Source organism: Myiozetetes cayanensis, unplaced genomic scaffold, assembly GCF_022539395.1.
Source record: "Myiozetetes cayanensis isolate MyiCay16 unplaced genomic scaffold, myiCay2020 scf10, whole genome shotgun sequence".
NCBI lineage: Eukaryota > Metazoa > Chordata > Aves > Passeriformes > Tyrannidae > Myiozetetes > Myiozetetes cayanensis.
Genome location: NW_026086605.1, coordinates 25,218,586 through 25,234,730, shown reverse-complemented (window position 1 = coordinate 25,234,730; position 16,145 = coordinate 25,218,586). Strand labels below are relative to the sequence as shown.

Genomic DNA, 16,145 nt, shown 5'->3' with positions numbered 1-16,145 from the left:
GTTTGCTCTCCCTTTCACCAAACTGCCTGCTGGCAGAAATTCACATCCCTGTTCACTGGTATGCTTTTTTTGGCTGCTGGTATCTTGGGAACATCTCAACAGCTGGATTTTGTGCAAACCTATATTCATATGATCTCATTGTGTTTGCATATATGACCATTTCCAAGATGAATGTGCTGAAGAATGCTTTCTCTGATGATAATCAGTTACTAACTTTTCCAAAACCAAATGCATTTGTATAATATTCTTTCTTCTGTTTTCAAATCTGTCTTACACTGAAAAATCTACTTTGCAATTGAATTGGTGTTGTCACACACTCCGGATTTTTTATACTTATGTTGTTAGTTAAGTTGTCTTACCCTGCAGCTTCATTCTGAGTATTTATAAAAACCAAGAGTCATCTGAGGTAATTAACCAACATTACTAAAAATCTCAGGACAGGTAATCTTCCTGAAAATCAGAATCCCATTTGGCAGAAGCGTTCCTTCTGGCTGCATTTCGCTGCAGTGGAAAAAACTTCTCTCTGCTTACAGAAACAATCCCTGGAGTATAATATTAGAGGAAAACCCACACTATTTTGTTTAGTTCTCCATGGCTATCAGACCAGCACCTCACTATGGTCAAACATAACACAGTACGCAAAAATATGCAGCAAGTGCCTTAGAGGGACTGAACTGTTCCAGGAGCCTGAGAGCAATTCAGGAGGAACCTCAAGGAAATGTGCTGTAAAGGGGGTGAGCGGCCTCAGGAAAGGTGGTCTGGAATGGAAATTGCCTTATTTCTTTTTATAGTGTGTTGAAAGGAAAACTGATTCAATGAACGTTCATTGCTTTTGAATAGTATGGCATAGGAAACAGCAGAGAGAGCACAGGGAAAAACGTCCACAACAGGCTCCCTCTGCAATACAGAGAGTGCATTGATGTGATTCTGTGAGGGTGATTCTGCTTAAGGAAGGACAAAGGTAAAGGACAAACACATTCAGAAAACAGCAGCTAGCTATTAATAAAAATCCTTTTTCTCCTCCCCAGTCTCCTCTCTTCAAAGCACAGGCAACACACAGAGAACGTCTCACTTCAAAAATCATAGCCTACCACACCAGCATCTCATATTCAAACACAGGGTAAAACTGAGGGTGGACTCACCATTACCTTTTGCAGTTCCCTTTTAAAGACCCATTTATAACAAAATTAGGATTTATGTAACTTTTCAACAGGCATGATCTCTTATTTATTCTCAAAACAAGAATTCTACCAATTGCAGTATTGCTACGTAGTGATTTAAGCCAAAAGCCAAAACACCCAGAAAAACACTGCCACTCCAATTTTCCTTGCTAATTTAATTTTCATTTCATAAAAATGTTAACTCATTCACACCAACCCTGAGGGCTCAGTAAACACCGAGGTTGTTCTGTGCCCTGTTTTGCTCAGTTCCTCATCCAAGTTACCAGCTAAATTCCAACCACAGAATCTCTATTACCAAGGCTATTTTGCCTTGCAGCTGAACTCCCAATCTAAGTTGTTATGGCAGTCCCTGAGGATGATTATATTTTGAACTCTAAGATACCATATCTACAGGCTCACTTTCAGTTATTCAAATAACTTAATTTTCTGACTGTTGGGGAGGTGATAATGACCAAAGAAATCTCTTCTAGGTTGCAGGATTTATTTTCAATAGTTAAAACACCATTTATCCTGGACAGTGGCCTTTGGGATTAAGTAGGATGCCTTAATGGCCTTTCCCTTCTTCCTTGAAATTGTTTGAAAAAGGTAACTCAAATGTGAGGACAAATATCAGGAAAGAGATAGGTCAAGTCTAGTGGGGTCAAAGGTTGATGCTTATCCACTCAGCACCCAGGAACCCACAAGACAAAAACAACATTCAATTAAGATCCTGCTAAAAATCACACACATTTTCAAATTACCATGAGCTGCGCTACTTTTGCACGTGATGTTACCAAGCCCAATCTATTTCAAAAATCTGCCAAACTGAGAGGAGCTCAAATGGCTCCTCAGGAGTTCCTATGATACTGTCCAAACAGAAAGCATCACAGACAGTTGCCACCTCCCATGTACTGCCCAGGAAAGATGGTTCCACACTCTTCAAAATGAGCACATTCGTAAGCTCACAAGATCTAAAGATATTGTGTTTCCAGTGCTCCTGCTTTCCCTGCCCTAGACGAAAACCTACAGGAAAGAAATAACCTGCACCCCTTCCTCCTCCTTTCTCCCTTCCTTTCCTTGTCCCACTTGCTGTATTTTATAGGATCCAAAGCTTTTTATTGCACTCCAGTTGTAGTCTGTGTAAACAAAAACAAGGGCAAAAAAACAACTTTGGGGAGACTGGACCACTGCCAGCTTGCCTGGATAGTTGGGCTGTGCATGGAGCTGGAAGGGTGTTTTTTAAAAGGAGGGAAGCAGAAAAGAACAGCTTAAGAATCTTGGCTCAGCCTGGGCATATTTCCACCTAACTCTGGCTAAACCTCAGCACGAACGGCTGGACGAGCAGTGGATACACAGCTGGGGAGGGAGGGAAGGAGGCTGCAGGGCTCTCCACCAGAGCTACAGCAGAGCCCAGAGAGGCTGAAACCATGCTCTTCCTTTGGGCAGTGGCATTTATTTTAGTCCTGCAGGAGCAAGATCTTCTAGGTAAGTGATTCTGAACCTGCAAAGCAGAAGCTATAGCTTAATCGTAGCATTGTTAAAGCCTTTGCATGGGGTGGGAGAGGGAGGCAAATAATTGTTCACTATATTGGTTTTATATGAAGGTGACACAGGCACATGCCAAAATTCTGTGGGAATATTGTTTGTAACAGGAAAAACTCCATTTTTATGCTATTAAAGTCTACTGTGTGGGCATGTGGTTTTGGCAGAGACTTTTTACTTCTTACAGGGGACACTATCACTGTATCTTCAGAAATTCAGAACCACATTGAGGTGTGGTAGCCAGTGCCCTGAATCCCCATCATTACTGTTCTGGTAGCCTTATTAACATACTAACTAACCCCCTCAGAAATGAGTTTGAAGTTCAAGGTGATTAGAAAAAGATTCTCCTTTATTCATACCCTTCTTTTAAAATTTGCTGGTAACAGCACCACATTTTATTTTCTTCTGCTTTGGATTACTTATTCCTGAGATTCTGAGGCACATAATGCCTTCTCCAAATGCCTTGTGAGTACAAAGTATAAACACAGAACATCTGATAAGCCTGCATCTGAATTCTACTTTCATTAATGAGAGATCAGTGCTGGAATAACCTGTAATCACATTGTAGTGTGACTGAAAACTATTCAGTTTGGCTAGTTCAAGGGCTTATAGTCCCCATGTAACCACAAACCTGGCTTCCTTGCGTGTTTGTACTATAGCTTTTCTTCTAGCTGAGGCCCAGATTTATTTTCCCTCTGCTCCTACTTTGTGACAACACAAGGGTTGTATTTCATAGCAGGGTAGTAAGATCCTATTACATTCAAAACATTTCCTGAAAAACTGTTAGCCCCTTCTGCCCCCAAGTCCTGGTCCTCTTCCTTGCCCTGACTCCCTCCCACCTAACTGGCTTTGTAATGTCTATCAGCAATGAACTATCAGTGCCCCAGCAAGAGCATTCTAACTTGTTTTCACTCCTTGTGCGTTTTGCAAGCTTCACCAAAATAAATGTGAAATTAAAGAAAAAAAAAAAAAAACCTCGAAAAATGTTTGGGTTTATTCCCCCAAAAAGTATTGTTTTAAGCTGAAATAATTAACAAACTCAGATAAAATCCAGCTAAATAAAATAGTACTTGAATAATAACTGCAGTGGAGACTAGTACCCAATATAATGCCAGACAGTAGCTCCTCAGTCAGGGAATCATGTTTGCTGTCTCAATGGCATACTTCATGTAAGACAGAAAATTCTGCGTGTCTCCTGGCCAGGGGAGCACTCTTCCTGGCGGACAGGCTTAAGAAAATCATCCCCACTTTCCCTTTGCTATCTTTGACTTGGGGGAAATCTAACTTTTGATTTCCTTGCAGATCCCCCCATCCTAACTTCTGCACGTTCCTCTTAGAAATTATCTGGATTTGGCCAAACCAGAATTTACATTTTAGTTCAGCCATTAATATAAACAACCTCATATTCATGAAGCTCAGCCTCCAAATCATTCAGGAGAAGAGGCTGGCACAGGGGTCCTTCTGGAGGCAACCACGTGCTCCTGCCTAATGGCCACAGTTTACTGTGCTTTGCTCTTGGTGCCGGCTTAGTTTGTGGGGTGCTGCCCAAACACGGTGTACAGTGTAGCCTGGAGCACACTGCCTGCCCCACTTAAATGTGTTTCCATTCTTACAAAAACCTCCAGGCAAATTGTTCTGAGGGGTGCAGCACCCCAACAGCGAAGTCTTTGCTCCATGTTTATGCACAGCAGAGAGGTGACCCGGAGTCCTCGGGTAAACAACGACCTGGCACGCAGGGTGGCCCCACTGACATGTGCCATTCAGCTGAGCAAAACAAACTCTGAGCGTTCTGCTAGCCAGGCAGCAACAGGAGAGCCTCAGTGGAGGCACTGCTGCTCAATACTTCCACACTGTGGTGCGACTTGTTTTTAAACAGCAGAAGTTTCATTCGGTTTTAATTACAAGTTAAAGTAAACCAAGTGTATGAATGTTTTTCTTCATTCAGCTACCATGTTATGACTTATCAGAATATTTTGAATCCTCTGATATTTACATGCAGTATCAAAGCTGGGAAGATCTATAAGCTAGACTATTGCTTAGAAACTGGAAAGAAAAAAATCCCTTCAGAACATGCAGCTTTTCCCCAAAACTCACCATTTGCCCTCTCACAGAAGAGCATTTTGTCTCCACAAGATTAAACCAATGCATTGTAGAACTAAAGCCACAGTAAAAATTTATGGTAGATGTCCTACCTTAAATCAGACTTGGACTCATATTTCTCTGCTAACAAAGTAGTAATAGTTTATGACCTATACTCCACGTTCTAGGCGTTTTTTGTCCTGATAGAAACCTATCAGCATTATTGTCTCCAATGCAAAACCCCATCTCTGAGATCCAACTAGGAAGGAGGCATAAAGCTTGTCACAACAAAGTGTACCAAGAAATAGGTGTGTTTGTTAAGACCATGAAACATCTGAAGATAGGGGTTCTCTACAGAAGTGAGCCTTTTTGCAGATTTTACATGTCTGTAAAGCCCTATTTTTTGTTGCATTTACTTAAAAGGAATTTATTAAGTTCTGAGGACTTTGTAACCTCCATGTGTAAACAAAAGCTAATACCAAACTTCAAAAAAAGTTTGTTTAGCAATACAGGACTCCTGCTATTCACCTGCAGGATGTGGCTCTATTCATAAATGCAGCTGATCTGCTCTGGCTGAAACAGTTGTGAGTCTTGGCCACGAATGCCAGGATTTAGTACGTAAATATGTATGTACATGTGTGTATCTTCCCTTCTCTCACTATTCTACTTCCTGAGCTGTTGCAAAACACATGAACTGTCTTCCCAACAAAGTATCTTCAAAAAAGTTTTTAGACTTAAGTATTAGAAAAAAACCTGCGATATTATTTCATTGTACTTATTTCTTTCCACTAGCATGATTTAGACATATGCAAACTACACAGTCACAGAGCTGACTAATAAGTCACAGATTCACCTTACCCACTCCCCATGATTGTAGCTCCTATTACTAAACACAGACCAAAAGCCATGTTCTCATAAACTTGAAAAACTCTTTATTCCCTGACACAGCAGTCATCCTCAAATTGAGGGTGGCATCCAATATTTATGCATCTCACATCCTCCCCTCTCGAGCCAGACTTAAGTTCACTAATTCTACACAACTTGGCTTCTTTATACTAAAACCGAGCACCTTTACAGAGAACCTTTTCATGCTAAAACAGCTCATCCCCTTCTCCACACACAAGTATGTCCTCTACAGCCACTGGCTATAATCCTCCTAAGAGTTAGCTTTAGTTTCCATGACAAATATATATTCACACAGAAATAAACACATAACAAAGGCAAACGTTTTTGCAGCCCAAAGCATCATTGCAAGTTACAGCACAGAATGAGAGTAACGTACCTGCAAATTAAGCAGCTCATGTCTCTTATCAGTCCAATTCCCTGTAGTCCTTTTCCATTGCAGCAGCAAGAGGATATTCCTGCCTGCTTGTTCAGAGGACCATCCTGATGGAATTATACTCCAAGCCAACAGCTCCCTCACAGGAACATTTAATTGCTATCCTTCTTCCTTTGAGTGAAAATATACAAAACTTAAGTGCTTCTTACAATCACAGATATGGTCACACAGCAGAAAGAGGAAAGTAGCTTTTCAAGAGGCAATTTTGCTTCTGGCAGATAGCCATGGCAGGGGCCCAACTTCTGATGTGCCTGAAAAAAACAGTGCCCACTGGCAGCACGAATTATCCCCGGCCTTCTGCACTCTATCTCCACTGCTGGGTAAGCGAGAGATGAACCTCTCATGAAATGAGAATTACATGGATCACAATACCAAAAGCTCCCTCCAAAGGAGGTAGTTTTACACAGAAACATGTAAACAACAACTTCTATCAAGTCCCATTCCTGATTGTGCATATTTCACAAGCACAAGTGATGCACAGGAGGACTAGAACACATCATGACATCTCACACATAGATGGATGGGACAGACTAGTTAGAGATGTGAGGCTGATACCTGACCCACCTTCACTAACACATTCCACAATGCATGAGATTTCCCCTTTGGTCCTTCTCTTTCAGGTAAAAAAAGAATTAAAATAAGTGCAATCTTAACTGATCCAAGATCTGAAATAATATTCATAGTCGCATATTCTACATCTTGATAAACAGACTATGAACCAGGTCTGAAAATCTGGAACTTGACTTTCTGATATGATTTATAGTTTCTAAAATGAATATTAAAAATAATTAATTTCATGGAGGACACATTTCAAGATGCTTCTGTTATCAGAATTTCGTGAATCTTGGATACCAGGAAATCTCTTGGACTTTGTTCCATGTCTAAAATCTTTGCAAAATTGGCATTTAGGCAGTTGAAGTATTCAGTGAACATACAGATTACAGATTAACCCCAATCAGGCATTAAACATTTTCAATGTACGTTCTTGAAATAATTAAAAAAAAAACCTAAATAAACCAATTTTCCCACAACCCCTAAATTTCAGATCTTTCTACTGTCAGTTTTCTTTCCAATATACAATGCTTACCTTCCATCTCCCACTGATGGACTATATTTACCCTGTATGACATCTGCAATGTAGTTCTGCCATAAAAGCTAGAGTCTAACAATGGTGTGTGTACATTTAAATATTTACATGTACAGATACATATGTATTTGCATGTAGATACAAGCAAACCCATGCAGTTACCTCCAGTGTGAAGCACAGTAACCTATGGCAGTGTATAAATGCTAAGACATTTTTACATATTTGTTACAATTCCTGTAGTCTTTAATGCAATTACTAAAGGCAAGAATTCCCTTATCTTTAAGCAAATAGAGACTTTAAACTGTAAAAAGAGGTTCACAGATGCCTAAATCACAGCTAAGTATTAGTGTTTTATGGATTGCAGCCTGAAACATGCTCTATGTCCAGTTATAAGATATGCTCCTGAGTGGCTAAGAACTTGAAGGGAATCTGTGCATTAAAAAGCATTTTCAATAAAACACTTGCTATCCAAATAAATTATTTCTGATGTCCTAACAATACAATTTGATATGCCTCGAGTTATATATAACACAGTTTAAAATGAATTTGGGTACACTGGTAATAATGAAACTGGGAGTGCTACAGAAAGTTAATTCAGTACTTCCATATCTAAGAATGCCAATGTAATTAAGGGCTGACATAAACTTAGTTTGATGCCTTCAAGAACAGCCCCCAAAATTACATATAACCAGCAGTCTTAGCTTAACATGGTCTTCAGTCTGAAAGCACTAGTACTGATAGTACTCGTATCAATTCAGGTTCAAAGCAATTGGATCTTTCCTGAATTCAGCTGAAAGTTATCTTCACCAACCACTTTTATAAACTGTGTAACTTCTTGAGCTAACATTACAAACTTATGTGCAAAATTAAAGTGGAACCCAGCACTTACTTATATTTAGAGACAGAATAATTTAAACAAGCATCAGGAAATCACTTCACAGGTCTGTTGCATTCTTCCCAAACTGGTTAGTGGGTTCACCATTTGAGCCTGATACTCAAGTTCATGACCTTTTTCCTGTTGGAAGATAAATCTATTACTACCACCATTCATTTTCTCATCAAAAGCTGTCTGGCCACCTTATGCTGTATACACTACAGGAATAAAATGATACTGCTATGATGATAACCCAAGGCAGTGCAAACAAGAACACACAGCATAGTCTGTTTTCTTGAAGAGCTAGACGTGTTCTTCATTCCCCCCGCCCTATTACATGTTTTCAGGCTTCCTCATCTGCCATCTGGTTCCTGTTTCAATCTCACATGCCTTTCACTTGGCTTGTAGCCTGCTCTGTTTTACCCCGCCCGCCCCACTGAGCACAACATGAATTCGCACAGTTAACTTTCAAAACCACACTGATCATACAATGAGGCAAAAGGAATTTTACAGATTTTAAGACAGACCAATGAACCCAACCCAGTAAATTTCTTGATCGAGCCTGTAACTTCAGTTTGACCAGCAATGGGTCATCAGAAAGGATACTTATAAAGACCTACCAGATCTGTATGATCACGTACTTCCATTCTGTCAGTCCTAGTAACAGCAGAAAATGACTGCAAAAGAGACAGTTGCTCAGGTTTATTCTGATGTTTACCATTAGTAACTACTTGGATGATAAAAATGAACAACTTAACAGCATCTGGACAAACAGAACCCTGACAGTCCTAGAAGGGGATGTCTTCAGGGAGCATGTACAAGCAATAGCTTGTGGGGCTGGGAGAATATATCAAACACACAGGAGTCAGAGGAGCTCAGTTAGAGCTTATCTCTCTAACTGAGAGATATTATCAGTCTAAGGCCTCTGCTCTTAACCTGTTTGCTTAGGTTGTTTTGATTTTTACTTCATTGCTCTGTCTATCCCCTGCTATAAGATCAGGTTTTGTATGGTCAGGCTGACCATCGTACATAGATCCTTACTCTTCATCGTGCTACTTTCAAACTTTAAGCCTGTTCTTCTATCAAATATACCCTTATTAGCAACCAATTTGGAGATGCTCCATTTCCCTGCTGGTGTCTGACTGCATCACAGCACAGGGCAGTCAGGACTACCCAGATTTATGGGCACCATTAACACAGCACAGAGGACTTAATCAGAGGAAAAAAGGCACAGGTGGTTTTCTTATCTTGAACAAGAGAGTTCTGGTTCTCGATGGAAAATAACCACCTTTACATCAAATAGAATGGACTTCAAGAATTTAACTAAACATCTCACTTGCAGGAAACATCAGGTGGAAATTTGCAGATGGGACATTAACTGAAAGGTAATGTTCTCTCTGCCATACTGAAATGTTACAACTGTCTGCGTGAAACAATCTATTAAGTTTCAAATGAGAGATTTAAGACATTTAAATATGCCTCCTACACACTTGCCTAAGCTGTCAGAAGTTGCAAACACCTACACATTTTAAATATGTAATTTACATGACATACAAAGAACATCTCGCTTTTAAAAGTGGTTAGCATTAAAACTTACTACCGAAGTTTTCTGCATTTGTGGATGTGATTTGAAACGTAGACAAGTAAAAATTCTAATTTATATTTAAAAAGTTTCTTCAGCAACTTGAGAAAGCAAGCACATGGAAGTATCCTAAAAGGCCATTAGTCTTTTGCTAACATATCTTGCAGCCTTCCATTCTTCACTTCCTTTACACAGTGACTGTTACCATTATGTGGAGATGTTGCTGGAGTAAGGTCAGTGCCAAAGGCAGATTGTGTCATTTTCCTTCACCAGCTGCAATACAGAGAAGGGCAGTGCTCATAAGCAACATGTGACCCTCTTTGAACACATGGAAATTATTGCTTGGGTTGAATTGCCTGACCACAGTGACCCAGATGTGTGCTGTATTTACCAGGGACCGGATGTGTCCTGCAAGCAGCCCATCCCAGAGATAAAGCTGTGGGTTAAAAGCTAAAGCCAGACAATAAAACAGCAGTGAGGTTTTTGAGCAGCCAAAGCCTCAAGCTAGAACTCAGAAAACAGAAGAAATCTACACTGCTGACAAAGCACTGCCTGCCCAGCCAGGTAGGCAACCACCTACCTGAAGTACCCTGTTCTGGTGCGGGTCCTGACAGGGTTTCTGCTAGGTCAGCCCTCAGCCAGCTCCATGCTGTGAGTTCTGGAACCAGATATGCTTTGGCTTATACTAACTCATAGGCTTGCTAACATCACCTATCAGGTGCTTCCTGAGACACAGGCTTGGGCTACTTGTCAAATTTTTTATGTGCTGCACTAGTTCTGTGGCTCTGAGTGACATCTTACAGCCCTGTCAAACTAGGACCAGACACTTTGTCCTCCTGTGGTAAGCCCATTACAGCTGATGGGGTAGCAGTGTGCTCTGAGTGCCAGAAAGCTGTCTTCCTCTGTGTCAGAGGAGAGGAACCAATTACCCCCCAGAATCAACCAGCCCAAGGAACCAAGCACCACTGAGTCCTGCATCTCACAGCAACCCCTTTGCCTAGGTCTCTAAAGACACACAGAGCTGTGCAGTGCTTTGCTAACCTCACAGTGAGATGCAACAACCTTATGTTGGCTATACAAACTTACCATGGCACACCTGCTTTGAGCAAATGGCAGCCACCCATCATACCTAACCTACCCACCTACAGACACCTGCTGAGAGAATCGGCCCTCGCAGTGCTCAGGTTTGTGCTGAACACAAGTGCTAAGCTAAACGAATGACTAAAGTAATTTGAGCAAGACCGTATAGAATTCCTGCTTCAAAAAGTCACTTTGCAGATTTAAGGTCTTGTATCAGGAACAAGGTGAAAGAAGCCCCAGTAGAGTGCCAACCATGCTTTTAGGTGATTTCAAAAGGCCAGAGTTTCTGGGTCCATCTGGCTGGAGCAGGACACACCTCTGCTTCTCCTACAGCAGAGGTCCGAGCTTTGTTTAATGGACGAGCATGGTATAAGGTGCACGGTCAGAGAAGTGGCCAACACTAACTTGAGCTAGCCAACATTAACCCTCTTGCATTTCTATTTCTAGGGAAAGGATGAAACTAAGTAAGCCTAGCATGTAGCTTATGGCTGGCCAAAAGCTCCTTTAACATCTGCATACAGCTGGTGCTGGCCTTCACCCAAACTTTACCTATGCCCTTGTAATCCAGACATCTACATCTAGGGTGACAGAGTGAAAAATCAAATCCTTGAGGATTCTTAAATTCCTCCATTTGCTTTCAGTCTACAGAATGATTTCTGTTGTATCTTTTCACAGTTCATTTGTAGTTAGATCTGGGAATGCTCCCAGCAGCCAACTGATCCACAGTTACCTTATCACCATGCCTTCTGCTTGCTCTTGGTTCTGTCTCTAACATGACAAGTGGCAGTTCAGCTGAATTGGGCTATCAGGCTTGACACTGAGAGCTAGGGCTGGGAATATTGGCAAGGTGGAAATACTATTAATCTCTGACAGCAAAATAGATCTTACTGTTATCCTATTAATTAGGAAAACTAAGGTTTGTAGACAAACACTGGCCATTGTTTTGTAACCTGTATTTCTAACACAATTTCAGTATCTCCATACTGTTCCAGTCATGATGGAAAAAAAATGTAAAGAAATAAAAATTTTAAGAACTAGCATGGTTCACTACTACTAAGTTAGATGGTAACAACACTCATAAACCACTACCACGAGCAGCAAAGGAGGAAAAAAGGGCAACTGCAAAGCAGCTGCTGTATTTCAGCACCCTTCAGTAGATGAAGTCTTTGGGATTCCATCCTAACAGCACCACCTCCTGGTGAATGCTGTAAAAAAATCCCCAACCAAACCTCCGCCAAACAAACTCTTAAATAATGCCCAGTATACCAGGTCACACTTTAATTCTCTCCTCCTCCCTGCCCTCCACCCTCCAATTCCAAGGATGCCATTCCAACTCAGAGTACATCTCTCATCCCACTAAACTGCAGTGATTACAATCCTTACTAACACGTGTTTGCTGTCATTTGACACCTGCACTCCAGAAATTTTGGCATAGACTTGCAGTGAAGCAGTTCCAAAGCACTGCTCTGGCAAAAAAAGTACTGAAGTTGCTGCTCTTGTGTTTTTTTTACTGTTTGTTATAACACAAGCTCATAGTTTTCTCTTTGTTACAATCAAATGACAGAATGAGTTACTGCTGCTTTCTCACTATCATAGCTGCTTCAAGCCTCAAATGAACAAGACCTAATTTTACAAGGGGCAACATACATTATCACCTTAGTGAGGCTTAAAATACTCTGCAACAATTCTATGCACACATATTAAAATCTAAATGTTACTGAATGTTGCACAGAAGTTACGGAAATTGGCTCCATTAAAGCATGGATACCAGCAGGTACTGACCTTTCATGGAACTGAGCCAGCAGAATAGAAAAGTTCAAAGAGCAAGAGCTCTTGAATACTGAGAGGTAAACACAGGTTAGTGAGAGATAAGTGACTTTGCATACAGCAGCATATAAGAGTGACTTGGTCAGCAAATGACATCAGCTGTACATACTTTCATTGTTCCTCTTCACATTGCAAAGTCAGACTGTCAGGGACAACTTTCTGGCACGGAGGAATCATCAGCCATCATCAGTATCCACTTGGAAAGTGGACAAAATTAGCTACTTTTCAAAGCTTTACCGTACCAGCTGCTTCTGAACAAAGTCCAAGAGGAACTGTTGTGTAAGGCAGATCTTCCCAACGCTTACGTTTTATACTTGCAGAGACAGAGTTACAGTCTGTAAACTTACCCCACACAGGTAGGAAAAAAAACCCATATAAAACACACACACACACATAAACAAAACATGGCAAAAGCAAACACCTTGTTCCAATGAACCGTGACACATGCAGGCAAGGAAACGCAGAGCTGGGGCATAGCTGTAGTTATTGGAAGAGAGGTTCAGTTCCTACATTTGCCTCATAAGCAATGCTGTTTAGCTTCAGAAGTCAGAAAGGCAAGGATTGCTATGTAAAAGCTCCTGCTATTTAACTGTGTCTGTTTTTCCAGCTGCTGCAGATCCTGTCGTGTTACCCGAAAGTTTGGGAAGGGGAAGTTGGTGCGATGAACATGACACGATCCACGAACGCTTAGATATTATTGAAGAGGTAAGAGGGGCTGTGCTGGCTCCTGAACCTTAGCAGACCCCTGCCCTATTCTTTTGACCAAAGAAAAAGAATGATATTTCTAGACAGCATCTCTTCATTACCTTATTCTAGTCAATTTTTTTTCAGATGTCTTAGCTTGTAACTATCTGTAAAGCCATTATCTCTAGAAACATATAATCTTGACGATTCCAAAAAACTGATCAACCAATCACTATTATATATCAGACTTTTCTAAAATGTTTATAACTGTGCCTTTAATCCAACAATCTCAGGCTAGATGTGGTTCTGCAAGTGCCTTCAAGACTGACGGAGGAGTTTCTGCTCAGCCCTTGCTGACACTCAAGAGCTAAATGAATTCTATGACTGGGATTCTATGAAAGCTGCAAAGTTCTGTGGTTTTTTTCCCCTGCTGTCTTAAGCACTCCCAAGATACAAGCTAACTATTCTCAGCTGGGCAGTTGCCAAACTCCATGCTGTCAGTTCTCAAAATGGCAATGTTACCGCTCTTCTGCTCTCTCAGCCCTCTTCTTTACACCCCATCAGCTCCTCTCATCATCCACACAGATTCTTTTATTGGAGATGATGGCGGCTCAGAAATAATAAAGAATTAAAAACAAATTAATGCAAAGCTCTCTCCAAGAAGTCAAATGATGGGTTATTCTTCATACAGGAGTGCTGTAATGTAACTCCAGCAAAACAAAGTGCTAATATTTGGTGCCGCTAGAGGCCAGCAGAACACAACAAATATTTAAACCTGCAATGCGCAATATAAATTAAACTAGCTGTTAGCATTATGGGACATTGGGTTTACACATTCCTTCCACCTGACCCTTTGACTACCTACTGTTGTCCATTTGTCTCCTTTGTTTCCATTAGAAAGTAATAAAAACCGTGGAGCACCTGGAATCAGAAGTCAAATCACTCCTAAACATCATCAACGAGACAACATCAAACATCCCCATCATTCCAGGAACTCCACTTACAGACATTTTTGATGGTCAGTATCTGGCTGAGTATATCCTACGCTGAAAGAAGTGTTACATATGTTATTACCAAATATGCCATCTTTTCTTCCCCAAGATGTGAACTCATTCCTTCATTCAGTTAGGGTAGATAAGGCCTCAGCTGAAATATTGGGTCCAGTTTGAAACATGAGGCTTCAACAACCACTAAAGAAAGGGCTGAAAGAAAAGGGGACAGGGGGTGCTGGGGACCACCACCACCAATCAAACAAAACCCCAAAGAGCTAGATACATGAGCTACACAGAAAAGTTGTTCAGTTGGTAATGCTGAGTCTAAAGATTGAAGTAGCCCCCAAAATTGCCAAGACTGCCACAACAGCGACAGCTGTTTTCTTCCTCACTACCAGAGAGAATAAAACAAGGAACAATAGGACAGACTAAGCAATCTTCAAGTCTCTTACACTTTTAAGATGCTGTGATTCTTTAGCATCATATATCACAAGATAAAGGACGGGAACAAAATAAATTAGAAAAAAAGTACTGGAGGTATTACCATTTTGACATCTTAAATTCAACTTTGACATGCAAGCCCTTCACACAAAATGTGCTTCCGGATAGATGTTCCGGATAGATGATTTTGAATAAATTAAACCACAACAGAAATCAGTTGGATTAGACTACCTTATGATGCTCTGTACTCTTCATTCTCTGCCCAAATATCAACAGTGGATTTAACATGGCAAGACACACTCCTGGTGGAAAATAAACCACTTGTGGAAAGGTATAAGCATCCACAGAAATGTTTATGAAGTCAGTTTTGTCAGCGTTGGGGTTTTTGTTTGTTCATTTGTGATATCTGTACATGGGCATGCCATTGCGCATTTACATGACAGAAGGTGGGCTCGAAGTAGACAGTAGAGTTTATGCTGGTTTTTAGTTCTTGCAGCTGGCTACACTGATCTGGGCACCATGATTGATATGTCCTCACCAACTTCGTTATCCATTAAAATGTCCAGTTTTCTCTGAGGGGCAATAAATAAGTAACTAAGTAATAAAGTTACTCCCCTGCAATGGAAGGGAGTATTCCAACAAAAGTGAAAAGTATCCCAGTAAAGTGTAACAAGGAATTTAAAATGGAACTCCTGGGTCAACTGCAGTGCATCTGCAGCATATCTATAGTAAGTACTACTCAGATGGGGCTTGCGACAACTGCCAAATGGCTCAAGAATTACAGATCGCATCTTCCTTCTGTGATTTCATGAATCAAAGTGACAATTCCCCACTTTAGAGTAGTACTTTTTAAATGAGATTTATCCACAAAGATTGATCCTGATCTCATAACCAAAAATAATTTTATCAACTCTTCTTTATACAGATACCAGCTGAGCACTGTGAAGACAGAAGATGGTCGAATGTAACAGCGTGGTTGTCATCAACAGTTGCACTTTTTCTCATTTAATAAGCCTGTGTTTCCAGAATTTGTGCAGGGATGAACAATCCTCAGCTGTAGTTTGCCTTCTGTGTTCCTGTGCTTTATAATAAAAAGCTATTTGCTTTTAGACAGTGTTTCAAAGCTTTATATTTTAAATATTTCAGCAGCCCTACTTTATCAAAACTGCATTTCAAATACAACATTGTCAGTAAGAAAACAAGATCAGGTGGTGTCTGTGACTAGAGCACACCTAACAAACTTGCCTGAATTCAAAAGCTTCCTCCTTCCCTGGCAAAGAAATGAATTCTTGTTATTGGTGCCAACCAATGAAGATACATTTTCAGCTGCAGTTTCCACGCAGGACATGCTCAGATTGTCTGACAGAAATGAGTGGATGGAGCAGTCTGGGTCACGTTGCTGCCATTGACTGAAACAGGAATCCTATCAGCACATCCTGGTCAGAATCTGTGATATGG

At 40.7% G+C, this 16,145-nt stretch overlaps 2 protein-coding genes across 2 annotated transcripts in view; one reads left to right on the top strand and one right to left on the bottom strand.

Moving 5' to 3' along the window:
• The window catches only part of LOC126650687 (L-threonine dehydratase catabolic TdcB-like), a 48,530-nt gene extending 42,102 nt beyond the window's left edge, over positions 1-6,428 (bottom strand). Inside the window, exon 1 of the mRNA XM_050335794.1 lies at positions 6,064-6,428. Within this exon, the coding sequence (XP_050191751.1) occupies positions 6,064-6,083 (20 nt within the window). The 5' untranslated portion in view covers positions 6,084-6,428. The remainder of the gene's footprint in view (positions 1-6,063) is intronic.
• Positions 2,396-15,796, top strand: PLAC9 (placenta associated 9). The gene is made up of 4 exons (XM_050335935.1): positions 2,396-2,645; positions 13,178-13,275; positions 14,152-14,272; positions 15,613-15,796. The coding sequence occupies exons 1-4, from the start codon at positions 2,588-2,590 to the stop codon at positions 15,621-15,623; spliced, it is 288 nt and encodes a 95-aa protein (XP_050191892.1). The 5' UTR covers positions 2,396-2,587; the 3' UTR covers positions 15,624-15,796.
• Positions 15,797-16,145: the final 349 nt, after the last annotated feature.